Source organism: Zosterops lateralis (assembly GCF_965231275.1).
Source record: "Zosterops lateralis genome assembly, chromosome: 17".
NCBI classification, from domain to species: domain Eukaryota; kingdom Metazoa; phylum Chordata; class Aves; order Passeriformes; family Zosteropidae; genus Zosterops; species Zosterops lateralis.
Genome location: NC_139777.1, coordinates 3,624,851 through 3,650,726, shown reverse-complemented (window position 1 = coordinate 3,650,726; position 25,876 = coordinate 3,624,851). Strand labels below are relative to the sequence as shown.

At 50.8% G+C, this 25,876-nt stretch overlaps 1 protein-coding gene across 1 annotated transcript in view; it reads right to left on the bottom strand.

Annotated features, from left to right (window-relative positions):
• Positions 1–25,876, bottom strand: part of CUX2 (cut like homeobox 2) — a 65,126-nt gene that overhangs the window by 8,845 nt on the left and 30,405 nt on the right. The window contains exons 2-10 of the mRNA XM_083873979.1: positions 9,021–9,099; positions 3,957–4,097; positions 3,696–3,801; positions 2,790–2,866; positions 2,642–2,708; positions 1,856–1,904; positions 1,076–1,180; positions 183–374; positions 16–74 (exon numbers count right to left, since the gene is read on the bottom strand). Of these exons, the coding sequence (XP_083730105.1) occupies positions 16–74; positions 183–374; positions 1,076–1,180; positions 1,856–1,904; positions 2,642–2,708; positions 2,790–2,866; positions 3,696–3,801; positions 3,957–4,097; positions 9,021–9,099 (875 nt within the window). The remainder of the gene's footprint in view (positions 1–15; positions 75–182; positions 375–1,075; positions 1,181–1,855; positions 1,905–2,641; positions 2,709–2,789; positions 2,867–3,695; positions 3,802–3,956; positions 4,098–9,020; positions 9,100–25,876) is intronic.

The window sequence follows — 25,876 nt, the reverse complement described above, 5'->3', positions numbered from 1 at the left end:
TCAGTCAAGCCATACCTCAGCTCTGTTTTGATCTCCTCGTAGTCTGCCTGTGCCTGCAGCTTCTCCTCCAGCTTCTGTGGAGCAGAGGAGGGCAGTCCTTGCAGGTGGCTCCTGGTGGACACCCGGCACTGCCGGACCCATGTCCCCCACCCCCAGCACGCCCCAAGCCCCCACGGGCTCACCTCGATGGCCTCGTTCTTGGCCGCCAGCTGCCCCTCCAGCTCAGCAATCTGGTTGGCAGAGGATTCCTCCAGCTCCTGCAGTGAGCTCTGGAGGTGCTGGACGTCCTTCAGGAGCCGCAGGATCTCCCGGTCCTTGGCGGCCAGAGCTGCCTCCAACCTCGACCCTGAGCACATGGAATAGTTCACTTTGTCCTGCTGGGAGAGGGGACACTGTCAGCTCCCGGATGCCCAACACAGGGACAAGGGCCACCCTTCCCATTGGACATGTCCCCATAGCAGGCAGGTGAGCCCAGAGCTCATCCCAGTGCATTGGGGACCCTGGTGACAGAGCCCTGGGGAGGGACAGACTTTCCTTCTGCCCTTAAAGGTCTCCCAGGTGCATTTTGGTGCTGTGGGGTGCATGTCCCCTTCTCCATGGGAGGCTGAAGGGCACAGCCAGCACCACCACCTCAGGATGGAAACACTCCTCAAGCATTTTGGGCTTGTTCTTCAGCATGGTGAGTGCTCCCAAACACAAAAAGGTGCTCCTGCATCAGTGGGGTGCCCCCAAGTGCAAGGGGATGCTCCTGGCTATGACAGATGCTGCCAGCTGCAGTGGGGTGCTGCTGGTCCCAAAAAATGCTCTGGGCTTCAGGGATGCTCCTGGCCCCATAAATGTTCCTGGCCCCAGGACTGTTCCTGTCCTGGAGGGATGTTCCTGGCCCCAGGGCTGTTCTTCCCCTTAAGGGCTGCTCCTGGCCCTAGGGATGTTCCTGCCCCCAAAGGATGCTCCTGGCTCTCCTGGCCCCAAGGCTGTTCCTGCCCCCAAAGGATGCTCCTGGCCCCAGGGCTGTTCCTGGCCCCAAGGCTGTTCCTGCCCCCAGGGGTGCTCCTGGCCCCAGGGATGCTCTCACCCCCGTGGTGCCCGTGGGGGAGCAGCAGGCCAGGCGCAGGGAGCTGTTGACGGCCGCCAGCTGCTCCCGCAAACTCTCCACTTCCCTCTGCGCCGCCTCCGCCCGCTGCAAGAGAACAGAGCAGGAATCAGAGCAGGCACATCCCACCCCACACAGGGTCCAGGATCTGTGCCTCTCCTGAGCATCCCACTCCCACCTCCAGCATCATAAACCCAGCCCAGTTAATTAAGCGCCCCCCATGGATTTAAGGTCCCCATGTCCTAACACAATTCCTGATCCCAGTCCTTGGGCACTGGCTGCAGACCATCTCCAGGACACCAGGTTTTTTTTCCACCCAAAAGGATGGTTTTATTTATCCAAATTGCTGCTTAGACCTCTTTTATTATCCACATGCATTTATTCGTACCTACATTTTCAGAATTAAATAAAACTAATTGAGAGGAATGGACAGGACCAGGAGTGATTCCACCGGAATCTAACACAGGAACAAGTGTGGGTTGTGTCCTAAAACACCCGTGAGAGGCTGGAGGTGACAAATGCCTGCCAAATGGAGCCTGGCAGAATCCCAAACACACCCTTGACCCCATGGGGCAGGGAGTCCCACCAGGGAGAGGAAACCTGAGCTCTCCTTTGTAGGGATTCCCAATCCTGGTGCCGGTCAACTCCTTATCACTTTTGGGGACAGACATCCAGGCCACACAGATGCCCGGGGGGTGTGTAGCACCTCTGGCTCTGCAGGGCCAACCCCACCAGCTCCTGCAAACTCAGCTCCTGGCTCACCTGGTTGGCTTTTTCAAGGTTGGTCATGATCATGGCGACTTCGTCTGCCCTGTGACAGAAAACAAGAGTGTGGAGGCACAGGCACAGCCCAGAACATGGGCAGGAGGCTTAAGGATAAGGACCCCGCTGTTGGAAATGGTACAACTTCCAAAATTTTTTTGCACCTTTAGTCAGGGGTTTGTTTGCCTTTGCCTAGGGGGACAGGAATTGAATTTTCTTTTCAAAAGACTCTGTTCACCGGGGAAGAATTGGGAGTAGCCAGGAGATAAAGAGGAGATAAGTGACCATTAACAAACATTTCCCCCCTGATGAGTTGGAGACACCTGGTCTGGGAAAAGATAAGTAAGAGAACCAAAGTGTGAGGACCCAATTTGCATCAAAGGCGAAGGGATTGATAACAAACAGGAGATCAAATACTAGGAATTGTATCATTTGAGACCAATCAACGTGGATTTCTGTGGGGTTTTTATGTATAAATACATGATAGATCTGGTAAAGAACCATGTGTTGAATGATTTTCATGGCAAACAACCCGGGCACGCATGGATGAAATAATTTCTGTTGCACATCCAGGCCAGAATAAAGTGATGCCTTGGTTCTCCAACACTTAAAAGTTGTTGGAGAGTTTCTGTTTTTCCAGCAGTTTCGGTGACACCATCACTCAGGATGTTCCTGCAGTGGCTTGAGGTGTCCCAGCTCCTCAAGTAGCACCACGGAGATGTCCCAGTGCTGCCAAAAGTGGCTCAGCTCAGCTCTGAGCACAACCCAGCTCTGCTGGGAACTTACTTGGACGCCGCCTCCTCGTCGTATTTACAGCGCAGCTCCAGCAGCTCTGTCTGGGTGGCCTTCAGCGCTGGCGAGAGGGAGAGGAGGGTGAGCTGTGGGGTGGGATTTGGCCCTCTGTGGTCTGCAGCCCCTGTCCCAGCCCCACTACCTGCGTGGAGCACTTTGATCTTCTCCTCTGCCTCCCCCAGCCGAGCGGCCAAGGTGACCTGAGCTTCCTGCAGGCCCCTGTGAGAGACGGGCACCAGGGATGTACCGGGGGTACCATGGCTGTGCTGACCCCACAGCCCCCCAAAATCACACAGAGACCCCTCACAGCCCCCCCTCCTCTACCCCATCACTCACTGAAGCCATAAAAGACCCACCAGTGGATACCAGGATGTGTTCAAGCCATGTTACCCCCTTTGATGTTATGGGGTTCATTGCCCCAAGTGTAAAAAAAATTCATTTTGGGTTGAAAACAGTCCCTGATTTCTGAGGCTGAAACCCCTCTGAGGGGGGTATGGCAGCCCACCCCCACCTGTAATTAACTGGAGGAGGGGGAAGCAATCAGGGAAAAGTTATTCTGCATTATTTATAGCCTGCACTTGCCAGGAACTTACTCGCAGAGATCTGCAATTTAGGGTTTAAAGATTCTTCATTTGTTTCCCGGTGCAGCGTGTTAAGGAATAACAATGAAGGCACCGAAAAGGCCGGGAGCCTCCAAATTAAAAGGTCATCTAATGAGGTTCATCCAGCGCCATGGATTCAATCCATTAGTCCCAGCAAAGCCATGTGCCAGGGGTAACACGAGGGAAAACAGGAGGGACCTGTCCTGGCTGTGCCTGTGTCTGCAGCTTCCCCAAAACCACCTGGGACTGGGCATGGACAGACAGACGGACACCAGGAGTGTCTGAGATGGTTTCTGAGCAGGATGTAACTGCTCCTACCGGACAGTGAAGGGAAGGAGAATGGGGATGGACAAACACCTCCGTGCAAGGGCGAGGACAGAGCCACAGCTTTGTGCACTGTGTCCTCACAACACCCCAAAACGACCCCATTCCCGGCACTCACGTACTTTTGCTTGTCTGCCTCATTGCGCTGCAGCGAGGTGTCTGTGCTGGGTTTGCCGTCGAGGCCGGGGAGCGGGGGCTCGGCTGCTGGCGACTTCCCCTCCCTGCGCTCTGCGGGGGGACACAGTCACACGGCTGCAGAGGGGACAGCAGCGGTGGCCAGGGGACACATCCTGGCCCTGCGACACACCCTGCACGCCAGGGATGCTCAGGGGCGGCACACGGGGAGTTACCGCGGCTGCCACCCTTCCCCAGCCCGGCGGTACCTTTGGTGCTGACCAGCTCCGTGTGCTTCTTCCAGGGCCGGCTGAGATCCTTCAGGGGTGGTGGTGGCTCGGGCTCGAGGCGCTGGAGCTGCTGCAGCCGATCCTCCAGGCTCCGGGCAGCCTCCAGCACAGGAGCAGGGTCTGCGGGATGTGGGATGGGCGGTGAGCAGCAGGGATGGCCCTCCAAGGGCCCTCTCCCACCTCCCCATGCCATGGGACACCCCTGGTGCTGTCTTTCCCAAAGCCACGGGGACACGCCAGGTCCTGCCTTTCTAGGAGCCTTGAGGCTATCCTGAGTCCTGCCATTCCAGGAGCCATGGGGATATCTCTGAGTCCTGCCATTACAGGAGTCATGGGGACATCCCTAAATCCTGCCATTCCAGGAGCCATGGGGATATCCTGAATCCTGCCATTCCAAGAGCTGTAGGGATATCCTGACTCTTGCCATTCCAAAGTCATGGGGACATCCCTGAGTCCTGCCATTCCAAGAGCTGTGGAGACACACCAAGTCCCGCTTTTCCAGCAGCCATGGGGACATTCTAGGTCCTGCCATTCCAGGAGCCATGGGGATATCTTGAATCCTGCCATTCCAGGAGCCACGGGAACATTCCTGAATCCTGCCATTCCAAGAGCTGTGGGGACACACCAGGTCTTGCCATCCCTGGACCTGTGGGGACATCCCAAGTCCTGCCTTTCTAGGAGCCGTGGGGACACACCAAGTCCTGCTTTTCCAGCAGCCATGGGGACATCCTAGGTCCTGCCATTCCAGCTGCCATGGGAATATCCCTGGCGTCCTGCCTTTCACCGCCAGCCCCGAGGCATGGAGGGGACATCACCTCCCGGCACGAGCCGGTGGCACCCACGGCACCAGTGGCTCCGGTGGCTCCGGCAGGGCCGGTTTGGGCACAGACAATGGAGGTTTGTGCCGAGGTAAGCAGGTGCATCCGGAGCCGTCCGTCTTCCCTCTGTCAGCATTACACCATCATTAGCTAGTGTCTGCTCAGCGGGGTGTGCCATTATGTCTCCCAGGGCTGATGTAATTATACATTGACATAATTAACCCAGCAAGCCCATTAAGCAGGCCAGCTAAAAATTCATCTATAATTATTTGTTGTGTGCATGCTAATGAGTCCATCTGCACTGCCATTGTACAACATGAACAAATTAATTTACAAGTCTGGATTTTTTAATAAGTTCAAGAAAATGCCTCCTATTGAGCCAGGTTAATATAGGTTTGGGGCTTTTTTTTTTTTTTTTTTTTTTTTTTTTTTTTTTTTTTTTTTTTGTGGAAAAGAAGAGGAAAGAAAATAGATTTGAATCCTCCAGGGTCAAAAAGTTAGGCAAACAGGGAAGTGGGATGGAGTTGGGCATGCTACCGTACAGCAGGCACGGGTGGCAGGCATCCAAGGGTAAAAGATAATAACTGTGATGGAAATAAATTCCAACAACTGGCTGCCTCCACTCGGAACGAGACACAGAGCAGCTCTGCTGCTTGGCAAGTGCCTGGCTGAGATGGAAGTGGTGTGGGATGAAGGAGGCCACGTCATGGGGTTTGAGGGTCAAACACTAGATGACTTTGGGGTAAACTTGCCCAAAAGATGCAAGATTTGGTCCCTGCCCACAGGGATGCTTGTGGCAAAGAAGAAATGCCAAGAGACATGCTCCTCCAAATGGGTTTTGGGGTCTGTCTGCCCCACTGCTGCCCTGCCATCCCACAGCACCCACCACCACCTTCCCCCCAGGATTGGTGACTGCCTGACCAAAAGCTCCTGGAGCGTCCTCCACAGGGAACATTATCCCTTCTTTCTGCTGGACATCACAAAGAGCCCATGGATGGATGGAGTACGTGGTTTGTGCCAGGATTCCAGCCATGAGGATCCAGTGGCAGATGCTGAATGCTGCCAGCTTTGGCACTGAAACAGGGACATGGCTCCAGCTGGGACCCTCCTGGGATGCTCATGGCATCCTTCAGCTCCTGGCATGTCTCAGCTCAGCATCCCACAGGCTGGTTCCCCACCCAAGGGTGAAGGATGGCAGTGATGGAGCACAGCCCCAGCCAGCCTGGATGCTCCCACAGCCATTAATAACCCCCATAACTACATGAGTGGAGATAAGGATATGGATAATTAAACCCTGCACTCTGGGGGCTGCAGGCATCCCCCCTGCTCTCCCCAGCCCTGGGGGTGTTGGCAGGAGGCTCCGTGCCAGCCTGTGAGCTGCCTCCATGGAGATAAACTCTGGGACAGGGCCTGTTTAATCCACACCAGCAACTCCTCCTGCCTCCAAGATGAGAAATAATATGGGAAAAATGGGGATGAGCGATAAAGCACCAGGGATTTTCCTCAGGTCAGCATTTTCCTTCCCGCGAGCTGCAGCCTCGCTGGTGAAATACAGCTGGGGTGATGCCCTCATGTGTTCTTCCCTATTTGGAGCTGCCAGCCTGGGATGAAATGGTGGGAGCAGAGCTTTGGGAAGGGAAGAGCAAACCCTTCCAACAGCCAGGGCAGTGCAGATGCCGAATTCCCAGTGGAATAACTACACTGAGCTAATGCCACACTGTCCATCCAGTGGGAAATGCCATCCCTGGCAGTAGGGCTGGCTCTGCCACTACATGTGAGAAACTGGGGTGCAGTCCCTTGCTCTGTGGATCACATCTTCCACTGGGACAGGTTAGACCTGACACTGGCCAGCAGCACAGATGGGTGACAGGTGACATGAGCGACACTGTGCCTAAACAGGACCTGAGGGCACTGCACACTCTGGGGCCACGGTGCAGCATCACCCACCAAACACAGCCAGCTCCTCTGGGAAACTTTGTGTCCCTGCCCTGACACGCTGATCTATCACTCCATACCCTCACCCACTATATATACCGTTTATATATATTATACATACAGTTTATATACATGTTATTTAAATAAATAAATATCTATAAGTGCCACCACTAGCTGGCGTCATTGGCCATCCTTTAGTGGCACCGGCAGTGCTGCAGCAGGATCACAGAATCACGGAATATCCTGAGTTGGATGGGACCACAAGGATCCAGGAGTCCAACCCCTGGCCCCGCACAGACACCTCAACAATCCCACCCTGTGCATTCCTGTGAGTGTTGTGCAAATGCTCCTGGAGCTCTGGCAGCCTTGGCCACTCCCTGGGGAGCCTGGGCAGTGCCAGCATCCTCTGGGGGAAGAACCTTCCCTAAAATCCAACCTAAACCTCCCTAACACAGCTCCAGCCATTCCCTGGGTGCTGTTCCTGCTCCCAGAGAGCAGAGATTGGAGATGACCCTACACTGCACCTCGTGAGGATGCTGTGGATGGGGATGAGGGCTCCCCTCAGTCTCCTCTTCTCCAGGCTGAACAAATCAAGTGCCCCCAGCTGCTCCTCACATGGCTCCTCCTCCTCCAGACCCTTCACCGTCTCCATGGCCCTCCTTTGGATGCTCACTAACAGGGATGGGGGCAGTTCTGAGTGCTCCCCACCTCCTCCTGAGCAGACACAGCTCCAGGGAGCACCTCTATCCCTGAGGATCACCAGCTAACCCCAGTGCCAGGGCCATTCTACCCAGCCCACGTCCCATGCTGCTGCTGCCTGGCTCCAGGAGGAGCACAGGTCACCCGTGGGTGCCCCCATGGGACACCCACAGTACCTCCATAGATAGCATTGTCACCTCTCCATCACCACGGCCTCTCCTCTGCCACCCCATCCCAACCTGCTCAAACACATCCACCAGCGCCCTACGAATCCCTCCACGAGTCAAAGTCAGCCTTAAATCAAATCATCCCCAACAACAATGACATTAATTATGCTTTTAACACATTTTACTGCTTTCTCCCCCTTCCCTTCACGCCACATCTGTGTGAACAATATCCAAAAGATTTACGGTTTTCTCCCGTAATTACAGACACACAGCCAGCTCACTTATCAAAATACTTGCTGAGCAATCAGGCTCTGTTACAGTCTCTGCCAGAGATTTGTGTTGACAGCAGCCATTCAAAGCAAAAAAAATGTCGAATCAGGACTTATGTGGCGCTTGGAAAGTATTCCACAAAGAGTTTGCCTGTCGAGAGACATGTGGACATGGAACAGACGGGGATGAACCATGGGAGGGAGGATTTGGGGGAGCAGGAGGGGAGCAAGGGATGATGCTGTGGAAAGCAGAGAGAGAAGAAGAGAAGGAGGAGTGCAGAGGAGCTCAGAGAAGCAGTTTTGGGGCGTGCATGTGTGTGCATCCATGAGCAGGCATGTGCAGGCGGGAGGAGCCGGCGGGTGAGCGCGGGGAGGTGGGGAGGGAAGATAACTGGGTTCTGCAAACCGAGCTGACATTTGGTTCTTGTAGCACAGGAGAAAATTTAATGAGGACAAAAATATGTCTCCCTAATTCCCCTAAGAAATCATTAAAACATTTTGTTATTCCTAAATGTCTGGAAAATGAATTAGTGGCCCTGCAGGAGCCTTTCCGTGCATCTTCAGCCGTTTGCAGCTCTCAGTCCCCGACGCGCCGGGGGACGCTCCGTGCCTGGCGCACATGAAACCCCCCAAAGTGGGGAGCAGCAGGAGGGGGCTCCCAGCCTCTCATCTCTCCCTAGGACCAGCTCTGCCAACACAAACCTCAGGGCTGCCCCGTGCCTCAGTTTCCCCCTCCCAGGATGGCGTGGCGCCCTGGCCACAGGGTGACAGAGGAAGGATGTCCCCGTGGCTCGTGCTGCCAGCCAGCGCTCGGCCGCTTCGGTCAACTTACCGTCAAACAGACAAGTGGGAATAGCCGCAGTGTTACTACACGGGCTGAGCAAATGTATTCCTTTCCTAATGTCAAGATGCATTTGGCTCAGGGGCTGAAACACAGCGATGGCAAAAGCTGCTTCCTCTCCTCTCTTCGGCTGGGATCTCCAGAGCACCATGCGCCGGCCGCGGTCAGCGACGCTGCCAGCCGTGCCAGGGACGATGCCAGCTGTGCTGGGGACGATGCCAGCCGTGGCAGGGATGATGCCACGGTCCTCGCTGGCTCCTCTGGGCACCGGCACACGACTCGTTAGGCAGCCAGGTCGCCACCGCGCTGCTTACCTGGAGCTTCGAGCAATTGCTTGTAAACGCTCAGGAAAGCCGTCTCAGCCTCCTTGCTTCTCTTACTAAGTGCAATCACCTGCGGGGAGAAGGATAAAGAGGTCAGGGATGGGCTCAGAGGAAGGAACCGGTGGAGCCAAAGCCAGCACACGGGTCCCCCCGGCACGGCTCCGTGCCCAGCGCAGCCGCTCGCTGCCTGTGGCTAAACTCCTCGTGCCGCTGCCATGTCACGTCGCCCTAAATCATTGATGTGCTCTGAGTAAATGAAAATTATAATTTAATGTCGGCGCTTAAATAAGAAATAAAGAAGCCTGCCCGTTGTTGTGCCTGCCGGGCCGGATCCGGCGCGCGGCTTTCCACAGCCACTCTCTCAGGATGGTGCTGGGGGTGGAAGTGATGCTCACACCTGGATTGGGACATGTCCTCCTGTCCCTGTTCCCCTTGGTTGTTGGGGTACCAGGGTGCTGGTGACACTCACACCAGCCACAATAACCCAACAACATTAATCTGCTGCGTGTTCCCATCCAACATTTATGAGCATGAATCATTTACTCCCTTTAATTTTTCAAGGCACAATGACACCTCGGGGCAGGGGCTGCTGCCCACCAGGTCCTCGTGGTTACCCCTCACATCCAGCCCCACCTGGAGCAGATGGGATGGGGCACCAGAGGGACACGAGCACACAAGCATCAGGGATGGAAGTGACCCATTCCCAGCTGGAAAACATCCAGCTGGAGCCAAACTGGGCACTCACACCACCCATTGATGGAGAAAGAGGTGCCCACCCAACACACACACCGTTGTAACAGGGAAATAACCAATTAAATTGCTCTTAAGCCACCAATGGGCTAATTATGAAACAAAGCCTGAACTTTGGGCCTCTGTCTGGTGGCAGCTCCCACACCCGGAGCATTTTTCCCTGCTCCGTGCCAGCAGAGCTCCTGGCTCACCCCACCAGCCTGGATTGCCATCGCTTGTCATTCCAACCCAAAGCAAACGGCTCATTTGTAATCCAGCAGCCACCTGAGCAAGCCGCCTTCTCCTCCGGAGCTCGCAGGCACTGGAGCACAAAGATCATTTTTCTATTGTTAAAATTGTATAAGCCGGGCTTTTTATAGCGGCTCGTACACAAACCTACTTTCTCAGCACCACGGTTCCAGCAGAGGAGGAATTTGGGGGCTTTTCTTCAGCGTTCTGCAAAAATGCTTGGCTTCAGGGTGTTTTAAAATAATAATAGTGAAGAGGGGAAAGGAGGGAGGAGGCAGACGGGAGCCGGCACTGCTCCTGGAGCAGGACAGCGCCGTGCCCGCCAAATCTGCCAGTGGGGTGATTTTTAGGGATGTGGGGACACAACAGTGTTGAGGTGCTCGTGGCATCAGCCCTGTGTGACCTCCCCATTGCCAAACCCTTTGGAACACACAGGAGGGGAGCAGGAGCAGACATGGGGCCATGGGAATGCCTGGACCTGCTCCAGCTGCTCTGAATAGCTTCATCTCCCCTGGGCTGGCATCAACCAAAGGGTGCAGAGCAAAGATGCCTGTCCCTGTGCATTCCTAACCCATGCCAGGGGCAAAGAGCTGGCCCAGACTCCAAATCAAGCTGTTTGCACTGCATTTCATTCCTCAAGTCACATCGTAGAGACAAAGCATTTTTCAAGGGGAACCTTTCCCTCTCCTCAGCAATCCCTGTGGAGGTCTGAGCACTCCCCGCTGTAGGGTGGGAAGGAGCCTGCAGCATCCCCTGCTCTGGGCTCCAGCACATTTCAGCCCACATCAGTGCCAGGGCACCACCAGTGTGGGCAACTGGCAGGGTGGTGAGCCAGGCACCCACTCGGCTCTCCCAGAGTCCCACTAAACTCCTGGAAAATGTCAGTAGACAAAAAGAGATTTAACATTTTCAGTGATCTTTTCTGGATGGGGGATAATTTACTCAAATACCAGGAGAGATTTCTGCTGGAGCAGCTCTGAGTCCCACACAGGGATGGCTCACCCAACACTGAAACTGCTGTAATCCCTCACACAGAGCTGAATAACCACAGAGCTGAAAAGCCCACATCAACCGTAAAATCAAGGTCTTATAATTAAAACACCTAAATTCTCACTTTCTTGAGGCAGAACCAAACCCTGCGTCCACATCCAAGAAGCCAACATCAGAAAAACATACTAAAGAGGAGAAAATGGCTAAAAATGGGGGAGCTGAGTGATCCTGGGAGCAGCCCTGGTTCAGTGGGGTCAGGACAGCATCATTCCCTTTCTCCCCATCACCACAACACCCATCAACCACACAAACCCAGTGCCCACCTGCAGAACCCTCAGCACCCACTCTGAGTGAGCTCTTCCTCTGCATTAAACATCCAGGTACTCCTGATTCCCATTTTTCCCTCCCTCCATCTCCCTCCACAGCATCCGTGGGCTCAAGGTGAGGCGCGGCAGCGGCGCGGGATCACTGATAAATTACATTTACGCGCCGGGTCCTTTTCATGGCTGGTGACTTTCCAGCAAAGCAATTATCACTGCAGAATGCGTAATAGCCTAATTAATTACTATTGTCAGGCTGGCCTCTGTGCCATGATTATACCTTCCGAAGCCAACTTTTTAAACATTTGGAAGCAGAAATATTATTATAATTGACTGACAAAATGGTAAAACTCCCCCGGCGCGGCGTCGAGCTCGGAGCGTCGGAGCATCCCCGCTCCAGAGGCGCGGGATTTGTGTCGCACCGGCGGAGAGTTTATTCTTACATCCACGAGATCAAGTGCAGGATAAGTAGTGGGTTATTTCCATCTAAATACTGGTGGCAGTAAACGGCAAATGAGCTCTTTTTCAGCTCGGAGAAACAGCTGTTGGCGGGGAGAAAGCGGCAGCAGAGACCCCAAATGTTGAAGAAAAGAGATGAAAAAAATTAATTCAAGCCTTCGCTGTTTTCCTTGGGTGGTTTATTTTTTTTTTTTGCTGATGTGTAAAGAAGTTTGGGAGAGAGAGAGAGAGGGTGGCAAGGAGGGGGAGATTAGGAAGGAGCCACTGTCCTGGGAGAGCTCTGGGTGATGGGGCTGGACCACAATGAGGAACCAAGACACGTGTTGAGGTCCTTTGGTGCCTCCGTGTCCAACCAACTCCTTAAATCCACCACACAGAGCCATTGTGCACCCGCAGATCCACCCCACACCCCTACAGATCCATCACAGACACACAGAAACCCCTCACACACATCCACAGACCCATCACACCCTCCCCATAAACCCACTGCACACCCCACCCAAATCCATCATACCCACCCAGACCCCACAGCTCCCCCACCCCATTCCTCCAAAGGCAGGAGCAGCTCCCAAAGATTTTCACAAGGCCAAAAAGCAATTCATGTCAAAAAGATCAATAATATAAAAATAAAGCCTGAGAATTCTAGTTAAAGGGAACATCACAGAAATATGTTGTTCACGTTCATGATTCGGAGATTAAAAAAAAAAAAAGGGGGGGGCGAAAAAGAAGAATCAATATAAGTTCTTTAGATGATGTTATTTCTAATGAGAAATACACCAAGACTGCTGCAAATAACTGCTTAACGGAGGAAAAAAAATGCATTAATAATTTACTTTATAAAGCGCGGGATCCCGAACGAGAGAAAATTGCTGCTGGTTCTTAATTTTGTTGTAATATTGCCTGACAGGTTTGACGATATTTTGCCAAAGTTCTTGAGAGCACAGACAGAGAATACTCAGTTCATTAGGTTATTTTTTCCCCCCTCTTTTTTTCCCACATCATCCTGACCCTGCTGGCTCAGGGACAAGATGCTCAACCTCTTTCCTTCCTGTGACCACAGGATTTTTTGGGCTGAGCCCCCACATCAGTGACAGGGAAAATATTCCAAACTCATGCACCCTCCCCACCATAACCTAATCCATGTTTTTTCACTGACTGTTCGAGCTGGTTCTTTCCTTCTTTTTTTTTTTTTTTTTTTCTCCATTCTTTTTCCCTGAATTTATTTTTTTACCGCATTTGCTGACAGTTGGCAGCTCCGAACCATCTGCCACCGACACAAATCCCAAAATCAAAGTTTTCAGCATCCAACCCAACGAGGAACAGGCTGATTTCTGACCATCACCAGGAAAAGGTGCCACCTGGGCAGGTTAATTCCCAGCCAGGCAGGATTTCTTGCAATTACTTTTCCACAAAAAAATATTTTCTTGGAAAGTTATGCTTGTGGAAAAATATTTTCCTGCAAAAATAGGCAAAATTCCCCTGTGTGGCTGACAGCAGAAGTCCAGGTGGGTGTGGGACAAAGACAGGGATGCTCAGACTCTGCATCCCTGGCATGGATGATGGGGGGTGATGAGGGGGTTCCCACTGATCCCCGAATTTGGGATGGAGCTGGGATGGAGCCAGGCTGGCCCCGCACCCCGAGCGTGGCAAAGTTTCACCTCCCACTTAGCAGAACAAAACTTTTAATTTAGATGTTTTCATCTATCTATCAGAGTAAAAAAAAATAAGTTTAAAATAATGACTGTAATAAATGAAGGTAATTAATTGTAGTTTGTTCCTTTACTGTCTAGTCAGCTTAATTTTACCTTTTCATCTAATAATGAGAAAATAATTTTTGTGCTCTGAGGGTTAATGATATGTAACTGCAAGAGCTGCTAATTGCATGTTGCAAACTATTCATCAAAATCCCCATCTGCGCTACTTGATTATGTTTGCTAAATTATTGCTTTGAATTATCTTTCATAAAGCAACTTTTGTAATTAGCAGGGCTTTCGCTCTGCTCTTTTCTCCGGCACAAGGATATTCAAACTTTGTCCCTCTCAAGCTGTTGCCATTAAACTGCTTTTGGGGAGAGAAAGGAGCTGCCCTTTAGTTGAAGAGGGGGGAAAAAAATAAGAGCTGGGTTTATCCTCTGTGGTTATAATTTCTTCTCCTGGTCCTGCTACTCCTTCCTTGAGGAAAAAAATATATAAGAGCCTAAATGTTCAGGAGATGTATTCAGGGACAGGAGAGAGAAAGGGTCCAACAAGCCAATCCTAATATTTAAAAATTATCTTTTTTTCCCCTTTTTTTCCTTCCCATTTAGAGGAAGGAGCAGAGGGGCAATGTTTGCCATCCACCACCCTTGTGATGCAGGTGATAGAGCACTTGGCTCTCCCTGGTTAATATTCATGGAGAGAGAGGTAAAAGTGGGGTTTGAGGGGGAAATATATGGGATGGGAGTGGTGCAGGTTTTCAAAAATTTGAAAAAGAGGAAAAAAATAGGAAAAAAAATAGGAAAAAAGAGAAAAAAGGAAGGAAAAAAGAGGAAGAAAGGGAAACAGGAAAAAAGGAAAAAAAAATAAAAAAAGGAAAAAGGGGAGTAAGGGCAAAAAAGAGGAAAAAAGAGGGGAAAAGGGAAAAACAAGGAAAGAGAGAAAAAGCTAAAAAGGGGAAAGGGGAAAAGAGAGGAAACAAGGGGCAAAGAGGGGAAAATGGGGGGGGGGGGGAAGAAAAAGAGAAGAAACAGAAAAGAGGAAAAAGCAGTTAGAGAGAAAAGAGAGAAGAAAAAGATGAAAAGGAGGAAAAAGGAGAAATATTTGAAAAGAGAAGGAAAATAGAGAAGGATTAAAGGGAAGGGGGAAAAGGGAAGGAAAAAAGGGAAGGGAAAAGAGGGTAAAAAAGGGAAGAACAGAGTCCTGAGCCCCCTTAAGCCTGGCTCCAGGAGCAGCAGCACCTCACTGGTGTCCACCCTGCACCAAAAGCAGCCCAGAAACCCAACCTCAAAGGAGCAGAATCCACCTTTTGGGATAAAATCCCCCAAAACCTCCTGCGGAAAAACTCCCCTGGTGGGAGGAAGGTGGCAGAGCTGGAGAAGCAGCTGCTGCTGCTGCGCTGGGACTCGAATCCTGTTCTCCCTGACACCCCCATAAATCCGGAGCCACTTGGGCGGAGGGGCCGGCTGGGCTTCCCGAAGGACATTGCTCATACTCCTGGAGCGGATCTAATGAAGGCTATTGGAAAAAATGCAGTATTTAAAAGACTGAAAATGTATTCCTATTGTTATCACTCTCTTTTATGTGTTTATGCACAGTGCATCGGAATGAATCAATACTGGATTGCCCTATAAATAAATGAGCATATCCGTAAACCCAGTAATAAAATGAAGTGATGAAAAATATGGAAATCAGTCACATTTGTGTAAATCCACTTATTGTTTACTTTAATATTTTCCTATGCAGTTCCCTAGCTCCAAAGAGACAGATTTAAAACCAGGTAATGCTCAGCAGATGACAGATCCTAATGTGTCGCTGCTGGCGAGCTCGGAATACCAGCAGCTCTCCAGGGGTTTCCATCCAAGCACATTAGAGGAGCAGAGGAAGCAGCCCCTGAAGAAAACACTAAATTGCAAGGGAGAAAAGAGGTGTCCTGAAGTGCCATGAGACTCTCACCAGCATCAGGGACCAAAGCCAAGGCTCACATGGATGTGGAGCACCTGGGGCTGGATGGAGAAATCTTCCCTGGGAGCATGATGGGCTGCGCTATGTTGTCCCACCCCAATGGCTCAGCTCCTCCTTAAATCCCCCACTGTAACCTCGTCCAGGGGATCCTGGCCGTGCCACAGCATCTCCTGGATGTGCCACAGCCCCTCCTGGCCACACCACAGCACTTTGTAGTTCCATTGTGGCATCTTCTGGCCATGGCACCTCCTGGCCGTGTCACTTTGCTTCCTGGTTGTGCTATGGCAACTCCTGAAAAAGTCCTGGCATCTCCTGGCCACACTGTGGCACCTCCCAAACACATCTTGGCCCCTTTTGGCACCTCCCAGCACTGGCAGCTCCTTGCCCTGCCTGGAAACTCTGTCCAGTCTGTCTCTCCCAGGGCTCTCCCCATTCCAACCCCCCAAGAGCCAACAGGGTGGGAAAAGCCTGGGATCATCCCCAGGACTGTGGGTGGTGAGGGCAGGTCCTGCCCCCATTGCCCAGCTCTCCTTTGAGCATTCCCTATAACGCTGCCAGTTTTCCCTCCCACCCAGCCAGGCTGGTAGAAACACCCCTCCCCACACAGCCTCCAAGAAAAGCTATTTTAGAGTTGCTCTTTTTTTTTTTTCCCCCTCTCTCTTTCTCGTCTGTTTTTTTAATTCATTTTTTTCTAACAAACAACCCATCTCCCCCCATCTGGGCTGCGAGCTGGGTGCCAGCAGCTCCGCGCCGAACGCTCAACGTTTGCTTTTTATAAACGCCTCGAAACCCAAAATTCCCTCCCGCGCTGCTGGGATCCATCCAGGTGGATACTGCATCCAAGAGGATGGTGCACCCCCCAAGAAGCCCCTTTTCTGCCCACCCAACAGAGGTGGCAAGAGGCAGAAATCCCCAAATCTCAAGGTTAGGGGCAAAAATTTGCCTTTGTGGCCAATTAATTTTCCCTTTTGTTAGTCGCTCGCATCTACAGCTCCCAAAAATCTCATTGCTGGGGAGGGAAATCCGCCGTCCTGCTGAGTTAATTCCCTAACAGCAAATCTCCTGAACCTCAGGGACATTTTTTTCCTAAATTCCCAACTGAGTTCAATTACATGTTTATGAGACTCCGTGCTTTCCCCCCACCACCCTGCCAGCACCAAAGAAACGGCAAGAAGCTCCTTCTGGAACAAAACAAAAACAAAAGGTGGACAAAAACAACAAGAAAATTAGCAGAGGGGGAATAAAATAAATGGGGTTTAGGAGGGCTGAAGTTTGAATTTAAGGAATGCAATTCCCCCGGATCAGTTTTGCTCGGTGTCGCTCTGGCAATATCGACAAGGGGGTCCACATGAATAATTGAAGGAATTCTGTATTCCCCGCAAAAGAAAAGGCAAGCCGAGAGGGTTGTTGAGATAATCAGGAGCTGGCTAATCAATATTCCCAGCCCCAGCCTCCTCCTCGCTCCTCCAAAAGGAGCAGTGCCATAAGCTCATCAGTAACTGTAAAAAAAACATCGCACTCCGAGTGTCAAAATAGTCAAGCACAGCATATTGTATTGCCAGATTTCCCTCCCGGTCCACCCCGGTGCCAGATTCCATCCATCAGCAGGGAGGGAAGCCGTCCAACGATGACTTACTTATGCTTAAGTGTTCATAAATAAGGTTTTTAAGATATAGATGGCTTTTTAATTTTGGTGGAATGTAGGGGAAAAAAAAATAAAATCGAATAAAAATGATGGGGCGGATGAGGTGGGAAGAGAGCTCTTGGGTGCTGCCTGGTAAATTCCACAGCCCGGGGGATGTCCTGGTCTTTACCCAGCTTGTACCATGGTGAAAATAGCTGGAAAAAAAATTAGGTTGGCACCATAAAGTGGCAAAGGCTTTGTCTGGTGGGGAGATGTGGCGAGAGGACGTATTCCCACTATGGAAACCTCATTAGACAGACTCTAATTACTGCCCTGCCATCGGGGGGAAGAGACAGACACCGTAAAACCTGGGCAGGGTGGTAGCCATTAATTGCTTTTTGATAAATTGGGGGCCGAGGTGCTGCTGGCTGAGGTCAGGAGGTGTCTGCCTGGGGCTCAGCTGTGCCCCAAGCTGCAGCTGCTGGCAATTCAATCCTGTACCCAAACCACCCGTCCTGCTCCCAAAATAGGCACTTTTGGGGCAAATTTGGTTTGTGATGGAAGCAGCCGCCTCCCCCAGGATCAGCAGCTGGTCCTGGCCTGCAGGACCTGCAGCTTGCTCCATCTTCATGCCCCAGCAAAAAACTCAAAACTCTCATGAAACCAGCCTTGCACCTCAGCACCGTGAGGATTTAAGGGATCATGAAGGATTTGGCTCTTTCCTCCCTGGCATCACCAAAATCCACCTGGCTATGCCAGGATGGGATGTGGGGCAGGAGACCCAGCACAGGGAGCCAGCAGCCTCTCCTGCCAGCCAGACCACAGGCCAGGAGGGATGATCCCAGCCATCCATCACCCCCTTCCTTGTATGTAAATCCCTGATGCCAAAGATGTATGGAGCCAATTACCAGGGGTCACTGCCGGGTGGAAAATTCAGACAACGAAGCTCCCGGTCTCCGATGAATTTGCGCGAGATTGCAAGTTACTGCCTTTTATTGGACAATATAAATATTTCACTGTTATATAAAAAAATATTGGCGAGAAAGCAGATAAAGCCGGGTCCTGTGTGTATACAGAGAAGCAGGGAGTGAAAAACGGCCGTCAGCATCTTTTTAACAGCCTCTGGTGCGGCACAGGAATGGCTGCGGAGGGGTTGGATGACCATGGTGGCACCACAGGACTGGGGGATCTCAGGGACCCCCAAGGCTACAGTGGGAATGGGAATGATGCTGGGATGAGCCCAGGCACACAGACCACACTTTGGTGTGGTCAAAGAGGTTGTGTCCTGAGCCAGACACCATGGAGAGCAACATGCAGGATGCAGTCACAGAAACCTTGGAGGCTCAGCACCATTCCCAAGAAATGGATGTTGTCCTCAAGCCTGTGCCTACCACAGAGGATGCCCAGGAGGGCTGGGGAAGGAACAGCCTCGCCATATGGATCAATCCCAAATGCATTTTCCTTAGTCTTTCCCAATTTGTCCTTCTGGAATCATATCTGTCACCATCTGCAGACCCCGTGCCAGCACAGGACACCCTAATTTCATGCTCACCAACACATCAACACATTCCCTGTGACAATGAAACCAGAGGAAAGAAAAAATAAAAAGCCTATAGGAATCAATACCTCTTTCTCTCTTTCCCTATATTTTATTAAAAACTTCAGCATCAATATTAATGTTTAAATCCTCACCAAGCTGAGTTTAATTACCTGTAAACTGCATCCACAGCTACGTGGACTTTGCTCCTTGCTGCAGTAAATACAGCTGAGAAGGAGCAGTGCCAACACCTCCAAGCAGCCCATTCCTGCAGGAGGGGATGTATCCAGCACCCCACACCATCAGCAGCATTTGGGGAGGGGAAAGTGGGTGATGGAGCCAGAGCCATGACCCCATCTGAGCGTGGATGGAGCTGAAAGGAGATAACGGGAGATGAGAGAAGGGAAAAATTGAGATCCCGGGAAAGAAAATGATGCGTAAATATAAAATATCTGGGACTCTCGCTGCCAAAAGGAATCTGCTTCCAGCCACTACATGAATCACAGTGGCGGGGGGGACGAGGGAGAAGCAGTTGAATGGAGTCCATTAGTGGCTGAGGACGATGAATAACTCGCAGGCAGCAGGAGCTGCTCCGGAACGCGGCGAGGTCATGGACGGCTGGCACGGAGGGCTGGGAGCTGCCAGGGAAACCATGAGGGACTGGGACCAGATCCCACTGAACCCCCACCAGCAGCCACCTCCTCCCTTTGCCTGCTGTGCCAGGAAAGAGGAATACAAGCTTGCTGTGCTTCCCCAACTGCTCCAGCTACATCTTTAACCCCTGGCACGTGTGGGCACACAGCAAACAGCACAGCAGCAGAGGGAGCAGGGATTGGTCCCCACTGGTGCCACTGGTCACCCCAGGGCCCATCCCAGGGCCACCAATGGTCCAGGGCACAGATGCTGAGAGTGAGGTTTCAGCATCTAAAATGGAATCGGGGTTTACAGAGTGTTATCAGAGGAGGCTGTAATGGGATCTCGCAGAGGGCAGGGATTTGAGACCTGCATCAGATTCCCATTCCCAGGGAGGCAGGAACAGGCTGTGTGTTTAAAAAACCCATCTATCAAGGGATGCTATCACATGCTCTGGTGTTCTGCTGGTGCTCAGAGGCAGCTCCAGAGTTTTGCCATCCTGCTCCTTCCAGAGGCCAAAGAAGGGCTGATGGAAGGGCCCAGCCTGGTCCTGTCTCTCCAGACCCCACATCCTGGCAAATCCCCCACCAGGCTTCTCCTGCATCCCACAGCTTCAACTCCTCCCAACCAGCTTCTTTAAGGCCCCTTCCCTATTAGATCCACCCCAGGCAGCTTCTCAAGGCCAGGGCTGGGACAGCAGCAGCAGCGTTCGAGGGCTACACTCCCACAATAATATTCATTTCCATATTCATTCCGTGTTTATCTCGCAGATGTACGGATCCGTTACAATGGAGAAAAAAGAGAACTCAGAATTTGTTCTCAAAAGATATTCAAATTAGTTAATCAAGAGTCCTTTTATCACGTGTCTCCTGTACCAGCAGCAACTATCCATCGAGATAAATGATCAGCTGCTAATAACTGATTACACTGCAGCAAGTGTTTTCTTATCCCCATTACCACCATGTTTAAAGACATTTTATAAATTTCTAATTATCGTAAATTGTTTCTCCTTTGGAAAACATCTTCCCATAGTCATCAGCTGTCAATTTGCCCTGAAAATCTCTCTTTGAAATGAGCTCATTGCAAGATGCTTGGGAAGCAGAGAAAACCCTTCCAGGCTCCTGGCTGGTGGGATGCAGTCTGGACATCTCTGCCCCAGGGGACCAGGATGTTCCTCCATCCCTTCACGAGTGGATCAGATGTGAAAATAAAATAAAAGCATCTATAAGTGGGATCAATCCTGGATGAAGGTGCTTCCTTTACCTGGCTCACAATGCCAAGGAACTGAGTGGTGGAACGGGCTGTGGCTCCAGATGGATTCACTCTCCAGCGAACCATGGAACAATAAATAAGCCAACAGTTCATAAAACAGCTCTTGGCAAGCACCAACTCCTTCCAACACCAGCATCCGAGGGCAGATCTGGGCTTGGGAGGGTCCTAAATAAGATCCTGCTGGTTTTCTGTGTATTTTACCAATGTAAGCTAAAATAGTGGAGTGGGTTTGAAGCCGTCCAGGAGTTTAAATCCAGCGGTGGCCTCGAGCCGCTGCTCCGGCTGATTTCTGGGCCCCATTCATTATTGCAATCAATCAGCTTAAAGAAAAACAACCACATAAACAACAATAAACCAACCTCTAAACTCTCTCAGGCACTTTAATGGGTCCTTCCATCTTCCCACAGGGCTGGAGCTGCCATCCATGGACCAGGATACAGCTGGGAAGAGGACCATGATGGCACAGGCAGAGCATCCATGTGCTCCTGGATGCAACGAGCTCCCCTGACACCCAATATTCCCCAAAAGCACCAGTCACACTGTGACTGCCACCAGACTGTGGCACCTAATGTGCCCTGCTCCCCACTTGGGTGATGGTGGCTCCACTGGTGACATTCACTGCCTGGGGATGACCAGGACAGGCACATCCCAACTGTTCCCCATGGTGTATCCAGACCCTGGAGATATTTGCCAGGGTTTGGCCAAGTGCCTCCATGCTGGAGCTGATTGAGCCAAAGCTACCGGAGGCAGAGGCAACATGGAGACACAGGATGGGAGGAGGAGGAGGTGGAGGAAGGCTCCTCAACATAAGCTCCCTGCAGAGGATCAGGGTGTCCAGCCAAGCACGTTCTCCAGGCAGAGCAGGACCCGTGGATGCCAGGAAAGGGAGGAGCAGCCGACGGGACGCGGAACCTGGCACGGAGCAGCCAAGGTCCTTCCCGGCTCCAGAGGGGCTCAGACCAGGGGAGGAGACGCCGCAGGCACCAGCCATGCCATTATACGCTTTATTGATGCTGTTCTGAAGAAAGCTAATCAATATATTAGATTTCCCAAAGAAAGAAAACACCAGCTGCCAGCAGCACATAACTCCTCCGCCGCCGCCGCGCTGCATTTTTCCATCAAGCCCCGGAGCCGCGCGTGGCTGCGCAAGATGAGGTCACGTTCAAGAGGAGACCTTCTGCTCCTCTGGCCACCAGGTCAGAGCCAGGGCCACGGCCACTGCTCAGCCACACACCAAAGCCCACAGCCCTTGCCTGGGGTTGAAGTTAAAATGTGAGATTCCCCATATATCTTGCACCAGCATCAAGTGAGGGATGCAGGGAGAGAGCCCAGCACCCAGCAGGATAAACCCAGCCTGGTCCAATAGGGCTCCCCAGGGAAATCCCAATCCTGATGCCTGTATGGACTCACAGCACTCCTTGGCAGTTCACAAGGGCTCCCCAAGAGCTTTCCCCATTGGGAAGAGCCATTTGGAAACTGCCCTTTCCCAGCCACATTTCCCTGTAGAGACATTCCCACAACATTGATCACACCCAAATGTGGCCACTCAGCCACACACCAGGACTGGAGGGAAACTGGAAAGCACCAAACCAATGGATGCTCCTGGATCCTGGCACACAGAACCCTGGAACAAACTGTGGAACCTGATGTGCCCTGCTCCCCACTGCCCACGCCCCATCACCCCTGCTGGTAGTGGCCATCTCTCCAACCATTAAAACCTGTGCTGTGGCAGCTCCAAAAGCCATTAAAAAGGACAGGATAAATCCACGTTGGACCGGCAGGAAAGCAGACTGACGTCACAGGGAATTGATTAGTGCTTTAATAGAATTGGACCATTGGGAGGGCTGCAGACCCTGTTTCAGAAACCCAAATGTTATGCAGATTCACATTGAAAACCCTAAACCAGGGCGCATTTATTTAACCAAGGCAGAGTAAATGTCCCACATTTCCCCAGGATTATCTGAACCATATCAGATATAATCCAATGATCTGTAAAGTGATTATACCCAACTGAATATACGAGATCTCTTCTGGTAATGCAATATTTCATCCAGCTGCAGACATTAGGAGGAGGCAAACAAAGGAGGAGATTTAATAAGTGGAAATAAAACTATAGGCAGAGATAGTTTTAAATTTTTCTTTTTTTTTTTGTATCGCATCTAATTGCAATCAACAACAGACATCTGACACAGTGACAGCATCAGCAAAATTGCTGCTGAGAGCACAGAATCTTTGTCTAAAAATAATCAGACATTCAGCGCACCACTGTTTGTTATAATGGTAATCGATGCTGGAGGCTTTGAATTCCATCAATTTATAGATCTGCTCTGTTCTGCCTGGTGATTGTGTTCTGCACACATCCCCTCCCGCTCGGCGCAGGCAGCGCCGGGGCACTGTGTGATTAAGATAAGCTCAGATTCCTTTCATACATTCCTTATCAGCTCTAATTCTCCACCAGGCAGAGATGTTCACAGCAGTTAAAGATTAGTTCAGCTTCTCAGACGCCAAATTTGAGGGTATTGATCAATAAATCAAATCACGGCAATCAATCGCCCGATCCAAGTCTAGCCGATGCATTATTACTGGCGCCTTCCAAGCCGAGGCTTTTTCATGGGTTTCATCAAAACGCGGCTTCCCTGGCTCCCCGCCAGCTCCTGGGCTGCCTAATAGACTCCGCAGCAGAGGAGCTCCAGCCCAGCAGAAGAGCAATAAATCTCTCATCAAACAGCCGATAGAGAAACAAGATGAACATCTGTTTTGCTGCAATGAAACTCCTGTGTTCTTCAGAAGCTGCAAACCAGGTCTGACAGACCACCCCAAAGGCAGCTTTGCCTTCAACAAAGCAGCAAAGCAGAATATTTGCCGGTTATTTCAATCAGGTAATTTAAGAAGACTTTGCATTCTCCTCTCTGCAGCTGCCGGAGCTTTACAGACAGGATTCCTGCTCAGTCGATAATAAAAGCCATCCTGGGACCCTGTACTATGAAGGCAATTTTATGATACCCATTATGTGGCAATGTAACTTCATTAAAAGCTGTTTATTCCCTCTAAGCATTTTAAGCACTTTCCTTCACCCATAAAGAAGAGCCTCTTGGTGCACTGGGAAGGTTATTTGTGCTGGGAGCTGCTTTTGGGGATTTCTGAGCGGGATGAGGGTTGTGCCAGCAGCAGGATCCTGGCAAAGGGGCTTCTCCTCCCATCCAGCAGCAAGTCAGGAGCTGCTGAGAGGCAGCTGTATATTATTTTTATGGTACGCTCCAGATGAGATGCATTTACTGGAGCTCCATTCAGGTGACATTCATTATTTATTTCTTTTATAAATTAATATGGACAAGAGCCCCAAAAATCTGCCTTCACTGCAAGGACAGGCTGGCTCCCCTGAAGGTTTGCTGCACACTGATTTGCTCTTCCATTTGGGATAATTTAGGGTGTCTCAGCCCTAAGAACTTAATTTTCTAACCCAATGTTATAATTCAACATCCAAGGATGGAGCTGTAACCATGGCAAAGGGAGAGTCAAACCCCATCCTGCAGCCAACTGCATTCCAAGAGTCACCTTGCTCCAAAGGAGGGACAAAATGAAATCCTTCAAAACAACCAAGCAACTCCTAAATCTCCAATTTAATGCTCCTTACTCCTGCTGGTAAATCTAGCCCCCTTCACAAAAACCCCAAAACCTGACAGTTTGGTCCCATCGTGGTACTCAGCAAAGTGTTAATTTATTAAGTTCATTCTTGATAAGACAACCATAAGGACGGGTTGGGGACAACTCTCCTAAAAGCTCCCAAAACATGGAGCTGAAAAATTAATGCCCCACGGCAGGGATTTGTCTCCAGATGGGATTTAGGAGCACCTTCACCTCTCCAGGCTGATGGGGCAGGGTGGGTGTTTGAGCTGCCAAGGTGGCCACCAGCAAGTGAAGTGGCTGTTTGTGCTCTGCTGACATTCCAGAGTCAATGAAACCACCCAGCAGCCACCTCCCGGGCTAACGAGGCACCCTCAATTAGCCGGTGGCCTGGGAGAAATTATCCCTACAGCAGGGCAAGCTAGCTCAGATTTCTACATGGTACTTAAAATAATGTGAATTAAAGAAGAGAAAAGGCAGGGGATGAGAGAGAGAACATATGCCTCAGACAAAGGGGTTAATCCCCCATATTTTCTGGCAAATTTTCTCCTCCAGCCACCCAGCTTTTTCCCATTGCACAAAGGCTGTCATGTTTTTAGGGATTGGACTGAGAGGTTGGTTTAGGCAGGATCACCACACACTGCTCCCACATCCTCCTGAGTTAATACTCCCCAAAAACAACTCAGGGAATGTGCTCAAAGGACGTGGCTGCATCTTCACCAACTAATAATTAGAACAGTCATTGGCATGAATATCCACCTTCAAGGAAAAGAAAATTCTCTCCTTACTACCTTCAAAATACCTGCACCTTTCTCCACATAAATGGATGCAGAGACCTTGCATGGGTTGTGGGAAGAGCATGGGACAGGACAGGATCCTGAGCTCATCACTGAGCACCAAACTCAACAGCAACAGCTCAATATTCTCCCATAAAGACACAAACAAACATGTGGAAAATGCTGTTAATGGCTCAGTATTTCTTTAAATAGAGTCGCCAAGGAAAAACAGAATTACTAGAATACATTTTAATTGATTTACAACAGCACTTAGTAACAGTGATAAAAGAAAAACTTGTTTTATTGGACCTCCTGCTAATTAGCTGGACTGACTCTGGGTTGGAAAAGTGTACTCCTGCAACCTGGCACGACCCCGACCAGCACCTAACACCAAACAGCTTTTGAGCACAGAAATTCCTTTAGGAGAATCAGAGCAAACACACAGCCAAGTGGTTACTGCCAAGTGGAGAAAAAAAGGGCTGCTCCAAGGATGGAGCCACTGAACAGGATACACCAACCCCTCCAGCAGATTCCAGCATCCTCTTCCCATCCATAAATACGCCTGTATTATGACTTTGACATATCCTTCCCTTAACGACTTTTAAGGGCACCAGATAAAGTCGAAAGAAGCGCACAGGCAACAGGCAAATGTTTAATATTCAATAAATGTGTCAATTTTACATACGGACGCAAATGGGGCTTTATTGAAGAATTGGTAAACTTCCTTGGAGGAAAGTAAGTGCGTTTTAGCCTTCAAGGGGTCCCCGAAGAATAGAAATGGAATGTGATTTGTGATAAAACTCAGCTGCTCTATAAAAGACGTTAAATAAATGTTGCTGTTTCGCTGGGGATATACAGAATTGATTGCATTATAGACCTATTGGAAGGTGCACGTTCCCCGCCAGCCACCCGCTCACTCCACACAGCCCCGTTCCATCCTCTCATGTTGGCTTCTTAATTCCAGCACAGAATTTT